The sequence below is a fragment of the Rhinopithecus roxellana genome, chromosome 21 (assembly GCF_007565055.1).
Source record: "Rhinopithecus roxellana isolate Shanxi Qingling chromosome 21, ASM756505v1, whole genome shotgun sequence".
NCBI lineage: Eukaryota > Metazoa > Chordata > Mammalia > Primates > Cercopithecidae > Rhinopithecus > Rhinopithecus roxellana.
The window spans coordinates 63,400,371-63,406,999 of record NC_044569.1 but is presented as its reverse complement, the minus strand read 5'-3'; the positions used below and the strand labels follow the sequence as shown (position 1 = coordinate 63,406,999).

Below are 6,629 nucleotides of genomic sequence, written 5' to 3'. Positions count from 1 at the left end.
TGTGGAGATCAGAGCGCCTACTGAAAAGGAGATTGTAGGGATGTTGTCCTCTAGGTTTTTGAGCTTTCATAGGAAAGCATTTTAATTCACGGTTCAGGCCACCAGCTCAGGGAAGGCCAAGCGCCGTTCTCGGGTCTCACCTCAGATTTGAGGGGTGCGATGTTCACAGCGCCATTGTCCATCCGCAATGTGGCAGGTGAAACACACTCACCCTATCAAATCATCTTTCCAAGTGGCCGATCAGTCGCTGTGGGCCACGGAAGCCTCGAGGGGGTCCAAAGGAGAAAGAACTGCAAGCCTGCAAGCCGATTATTCCTGAACCCTCGGAGAGGCGCGGGGCCTCCTCCCCGGGAGAAGGTCCTTCCCCAGTCAGTTCTGGGCCATATCCTTGGTCCGGAGAAGTGTTGGAGGGAGGTGGGAGTGCGACACCGCTGTACTTCAGTAAAGGATCCCGCCCTCCCCGCAGGACAGTGGGTGAGAGCGAGGAATTCCCGGTGGGTCTCCTGCGGGACCTAAGCCCGGCTGCACATCCGACTCGGGGCTCCCAGTCTCCTGCTGGGCAGTCGGGCGCTAGAGATCACCGGACTTGCGGACGGAAATGGCCCTGGGGTTGGAGCTGGGGGGAGGGAGGGGGGCTGCCTGCGCTCACGTCCGAGGGGACTGGGAGGAGTTAAAACAAATATAGACGGACAAACTAAACGCGAGGTCTGGGACTTCGTACAACCGAGCCAAGAAGGGAGTGGGTCCAGAAAAGGGAGACAGCGAGGGGAAATTCAAACTGCGACTAGTGCGGGGCTGGGAAGCCTTCGGCTGGGCCTCGGCGCTTCCAGGGGACGCAGGCCAGGGTGGCGCCCCCGCCGAGGTGAGCCAGAGGGGTCGAGACGGGCGAGTCTGAAGTTGGGAAGGGGTGCGTCCAAGGAGCCAGGTGACCCCCAGGGGTTAGTCTGAAGTGAGAGGGTAAGCCCGAGGTACAGGGAGACAAGAGGAGAGATGAGCCCAAGGGCGTCGGCCCCACTGAGGCAGGACTAGGGGTGCGCCGCGATCAGGTTCCCCCGCGTATCAAGCATCGCGCCGCCGATCCCCGGAGTGCGTTTGTAAAGCTTTAAACAGATCAAGAGGTGGGAGGGGAATGTTCCTAGTGCTGGGGGTGGCCAAGAGAGGACCCTGTGGCTGGGCCGGGCGAGGACACGCCCCTCTGTGGAGGGAGGGGCCTAGAGAAGGGGCTGGGTCCCGGGCGACAGCGGAGGAGCGGAGGGCCAGTTGGCTCCCCGCCTTTAGCTCCAAGAGCCCCAGCTACCCCGAGCCCGAACTTCCGACTTCTGGGACTAAGGCGGCAGCGGGCTGAGCGCTCGGCCACCCCCAGCGTGCGCAGCCCGGGTGGGCTTCGCCCGCAGAGCTTAACTTAGGGTCCGGACCCTTCGGGTTGCACCGCCGCACTCGGAAAGAGCCGGCTTCGAGGCTCTCCTCTCTGTCTCCAAAGCGCCCTCCCGCCTCCCGGCGCACCCCATGCACCTGCCGGGCTGCGCGCCAGCCATGGCCGACGGGAGCTTCTCGCTTGCCGGCCACCTGCTCCGCAGCCCGGGAGGGAGCACCTCGCGATTGCACAGCATCGAGGCCATCCTGGGGTTTACCAAGGACGACGGGATCCTCGGCACCTTCCCCGCGGAGCGGGGCGCCCGGGGCGCGAAGGAGCGGGATAGGAGGCTGGGCTCGCGGCCCGCCTGCCCCAAGGCGCCGGAGGGAGGCGCCGAGCCCTCCCCGCCGCCAGCCCCGGCGCCCGCCCCCGAATACGAAGGTGAGTACTCACCCCTGGCTGTGCGAGGCCTTCGGGCGCCCGAGCTTAGGAGTTTGCCAGACGAGAGTGCCCCTTCCTTAACTTTTATTAAGGCACCTGGGCGCGGGGTTGGGGACTCTTGTTTATGGCGGGAGCTTCCAATTTGCATTCAGAGAAAGCTTAGGACCCCATCGCCGCCCTCACCCCGGACCTCCCCGGGCCATCTCGGAGCCAGCAGGCGGGCTGGCCAGAGCCCACGGCGAGGAGGGGTAGCCCCAAGGGTGCTCTGGGGAGTGTATCTGACCCTCCCGGGCCTCGTCGCCCCAGCCCCTCGCCCCTACTGCCCCAAGGAGCCCGGGGAGGCACGGCCGAGCCCAGGACTGCCCGTCGGGCCAGCCACCGGCGAAGCGAAACTGTCAGAGGAGGAACAGCCCAAGAAAAAGCACCGGCGGAACCGCACGACTTTCACCACGTACCAGCTGCATGAGCTGGAGCGCGCGTTCGAGAAGTCCCACTACCCGGACGTGTACAGCCGCGAGGAGCTGGCCGGCAAGGTCAACCTACCCGAGGTCCGGGTCCAGGTAAAAAGCCCAGGGTGAGAAACTGGGATCCGGGAGGGCCCGAGGCCCAAACTGCAGCCAATGCTTCTCGGAGTTCACGCACGTTCATGCATTTATTACTGTACTTCCTCGACTTGGCACGCCCAGAGTCCCAAGGGAGAGGCACAGATCTTCGATGTTCCCTGTGCACCACCTTCAAGTAGTGTGTTCCTGTTTGTAGTAAGAGCTCCCCTTTGGGGGTTTCCCTCTTCTAAGCTAAAAAGAGAAGAAGGGAATGACTTGCAAGATGAAGAAGCCGACAGCTCATTAGACATAGCCAGGAAGGGGTTGGGGATTGCTGAGTGGAAAGGGAATGCAGGTAGGGATCGAAGGTGACAGGATTGGGGCCCCAAATGCCACCCTCGTCACTAACTGCGTATACTGAGTTGAAAACGAAAACCCTGTTTCCTTGCAAAGGGCCTGGCACCTCGCAATTGAAACTTTGGTTGGATTTGTTTAAGAAACTGACTTTTCCTTTTCTGGTGCACATCCAACCAAACTTCTCGCTGCAAAGGCCTTTTCTTTTTATTGTAAAGAGGTTTTCGCTTTAATTAAAGCTGAATTATCTTTAATCCCTGATCATTAAAATATTTGAAAGCCTTAAATATTTGCTAGTCATCTGTGAAAAATCTGGGAGGATTTCCAAATTGGGAGAGTTTACAGAGGGCTGAAAGAGAGACACTGGGAACAAATTTCACTGCATCTGAAAGGCAGTGGAACTAAGATGGGATTTTTGTGTGTGTCTAATAAGTTAGACTTCCAGGAAATGAGAATACTCAAGTGTTTGGAGCTTTTATCCATGTCTTAAAAGTAAAAGAGGACAAGATGCTGCTTTTTTTTTTTTTTTTTTTCTGCTTAGTTTAAGAGTTGAAAGTAATGAGTAAAAGTCATGGCTTAAAAAATATAATTCCCTAATGTGACTTGGGATTAACCAGCAAGGACAGTTCAATGTCTCCTAATTTAGGGCAGTGAAGCTGCCATGGTTTCACTGAAGGGATGGAAATTTTAGCACCTGCTTTCAAGAAAGGAAAGATGGGAGAGGGAACGAATACAAGAGAAAGAAGACAGGCAAAGCCTCCCAGTACCCTACAGAATTCAAGCAAATTCAATTCAGCTCCCTGGGGACCTGAGCCCACCTGCATCCTCCTCATTACTTGTTCAGGGGTTTTGGCTTCTTCTCTAAGTTGTGAGATTCTTGAGAACAGTGTCTGTGACTTCTTTGTGACCACAGGGCCAGCACAGCACCCAGCATATGGCCATTCTTAACACATGACTATGATGTAATCAGATGGTAGAGATACTAGGCAGGATCTCCCGCACTGAGGGCAGCAGTAGAGCATCGCCACAACCGACCTCAATCCTTCTGTCTATAACCCGGGATACTGGATCTGAAGGCTACAGCTGACAGGGGAGCTGAGGAGGTGGTGGGACAGGATCCCTCACCAAAATCAGTGTTTCTTTTCTCTGCTGTTGGCAAATATCTAATATTTAAGGAAGACTTGAGGCCTTAGATATGCAGCTGAATCTTTTCTGGGATGGTACAGTGTACTTACACTTTTGTTGTTTCTCTTTTTCTCCCTAATTACAGCCTCTCACACACTTGCCCTGCGGTGCTTACATGCTGAATTGCTGTTCTTTCAGCTGTCCTAGGGGGTCCCCTGCCTTTATTGACTGAAAACTACTTTCTCCCTTTTGAGGTTGCGACAATCTCCCCATTTCCCTTCATAAATATAGCACTAAAGCCACCAGTTTGGCCAAAGTTCTTTTGTGCTCTCTACTAAACGGATTCTCTGTCTTGCCTATGAAGGTGGAACTGGTAGTAAAAATGTAATTACACATTTTCCAGCGCTTTTATCAAATCAGTAATGAAGTTTCATTGGAAGAAACCCGACGTTACTCTTGGCAAGAACTTTGTATATATAAAGAAGAAGAAGCAAAAAACCTTGTCATTGAGCTAAAGTCTTAGGGTAATGTCAAAATTAGCTTTGTAATGTAAAAGTGGATATAATAGACTGGAATGATTATACCCTTTGAAAGTAATAAGAAACAGCAGAAATGGTAAGCAGATATTAATTAAATAAAAATAAAAATATTAAAGCAGCAATTCAAATATGCTTGGGGCAAATTAACCCCACTTGCTCCTATCTAGTTATCATAACCAGTAATCCGTGAAAATAGCTGAATTTTAATCCCCATTCTTGCCAGTTACTCTACTTAACAATATTTATTTATACCTGTATTTAGAGACAAAGGGTAGGTAAAGCAGAGAAAGTCTGAGACCAAACTACAGCAACTTAAGAGCTGTACCATACAGAGAAGAAGCAAGTCTAAACTGTTAGGAGGGGCTGCCAACCAGCAGGTCACAGAAAATTGGTGAGATCTCATTTCAAAGTTCTACGATCAGATTGCAGAGTTAAATTCACTTTTTTTCTGAGCTCCAGCTCTGTACTAGGATTTGGAAACAGATACAACCACAGCTATGGATGAGATAAGCAGAGAAAAGGGTGGGACGTCACGGAGGACTAGGATGGGACAAAGAGACTCAGAAGAGGCGATAATGGAGAGAAGAGGCAAAAAAATAAAATAAAATAAAAATAAGGATGGAAAAGAAAAGAGAATGCTAGGTGGGAGGAGTCAGAGTGGGTGGAAGGAAGAAGATCCGGGCCCCCGCTCGGCAGGTGCCTAACAGTTGCGCCCCTAGTTTTATTTGAGGAGGAGGGAGTGGAACCTGCCAGGCTGAACCTGCTCAGGTTTGGGGACGCGGCCTCAGCCTCCGCTGCCGCCCGACAGCCCCTGTGCTCTCTCCTGCAGGTGTGGTTCCAGAACCGACGGGCTAAGTGGCGACGGCAGGAGAAGCTGGAAGTGTCCTCCATGAAGCTGCAGGACTCGCCCCTCCTCTCCTTCAGCCGCTCTCCGCCCTCGGCGACACTGTCGCCCCTCGGGGCGGGTCCGGGCAGCGGTGGCGGGCCGGCTGGGGGCGCGCTGCCGCTGGAGTCCTGGCTCGGGCCGCCGCTGCCGGGCGGGGGCGCCACGGCGCTGCAGAGCCTGCCCGGCTTTGGGCCGCCCGCGCAGAGCCTGCCCGCCAGTTACACGCCGCCGCCGCCGCCGCCGCCGCCCTTCCTGAACTCCCCACCGCTGGGCCCCGGCCTGCAGCCTCTTGCGCCGCCGCCGCCCTCCTACCCGTGCGGGCCCGGCTTCGGGGATAAGTTCCCGCTGGACGAGGCAGACCCGCGCAACAGCAGCATCGCGGCGCTGCGTCTGAAAGCCAAGGAGCACATCCAGGCCATCGGGAAGCCGTGGCAGGCCCTCTAGGGGTACTGGGGACCGTCTTGGGAGCCGACCCCGGACCAAGCGCACCGTATCCACATCCTCTCTACCAGGGACCCCCCCACTCGGCCCCTCTTTTCCTATCGCCTGCAAGCCACCCGCCAGGCATAGTTCAGGGCCATGCGCGTGCTCCCCACGCACGGGAAGAAGGGCGACTTTCAGGCCTGAGGAGAGGCTCTCTTGTCTTCTCAACACACTTCGCGGACCTCAGCCCTGCAGCTGGAGGGCAACAAGCTGCCGGGCCCCGCTGGCCACGCCGCTCCCATCCCCGCAGGCACTGGAACCTCCAGGCCCAAACAGGCTGAAGCTTCTGAACTTGGCCATTCCCAGGAGACTTGGAGATCCCCAGATAATCGTAACAGGGAAGCAGGGGAGGCGGAAAAATAGAGTTTGAGGAACTTTTGTATAAGTAGTTTCAAAGTATTTGAGAGGAGAATTAAAGGCATGCTTGTTTTGTTTCGACTCTGTTTAAGCTCGCTTAGGACTTGGGGAGAGGAGTGAATATGGGGGTTCGGGAGGAGGGTGCGCTGATGGACAGGGTGCGTCAGGGAAAGAGGAGGACTGAGAAGAAGCTCAGGGTTCCCCTGTGAAAATTCTAGGGACACTTCGCTGCACCAGAGAATCGTCCCCATTCGGAACGCTTCGGCGGCCTAGACCCGAGGCGCCATTCCCTGGAGCGGATGTGCGCGCGTGGAGTCCGGAGTGGAAGGGGCTAAGGTTCAGCCGCCAGCGCGTTCCCAGTTCCTCCGCTAGCCCCACAGTCCAGCGGCAGCTGATACTTTGAAGTCTGACTTTAATACAAAGCGTCAAGACCAACTTCCCTAGGATGAGACGAAGTGTCCCCCGGCCCCTGGCGTCCCCGCTCTCCTAAGGGCTCCTCTCAGCTCACCAGGTAGATCTCCGGTTCGGTGCCAGTCCCTAACACCCAG

At 55.5% G+C, this 6,629-nt stretch overlaps 1 protein-coding gene across 1 annotated transcript; it reads left to right on the top strand.

Moving 5' to 3' along the window:
• The first annotated feature begins 1,319 nt into the window (after positions 1-1,319).
• Positions 1,320-6,162, top strand: RAX (retina and anterior neural fold homeobox). Its single transcript, XM_030926113.1, has 3 exons — positions 1,320-1,795; positions 2,102-2,355; positions 5,185-6,162. The coding sequence occupies exons 1-3, from the start codon at positions 1,507-1,509 to the stop codon at positions 5,683-5,685; spliced, it is 1,044 nt and encodes a 347-aa protein (XP_030781973.1). The 5' UTR covers positions 1,320-1,506; the 3' UTR covers positions 5,686-6,162.
• Positions 6,163-6,629: the final 467 nt, after the last annotated feature.

What these genes read in the sequence shown, in the direction of transcription:
- RAX (XM_030926113.1), top strand. Translation starts at nt 1,507, where the DNA reads ATGCACCTGCCGGGCTGCGCGCCAGCCATGGCCGACGGGAGCTTCTCG. An exon ending in GCCCGCCCCCGAATACGAAG is followed by an intron (nt 1,796 to 2,101) that starts GTGAGTACTCAC and finishes TCGTCGCCCCAG; the next exon opens with CCCCTCGCCCCTACTGCCCC. An exon ending in TACCCGAGGTCCGGGTCCAG is followed by an intron (nt 2,356 to 5,184) that starts GTAAAAAGCCCA and finishes TCTCTCCTGCAG; the next exon opens with GTGTGGTTCCAGAACCGACG.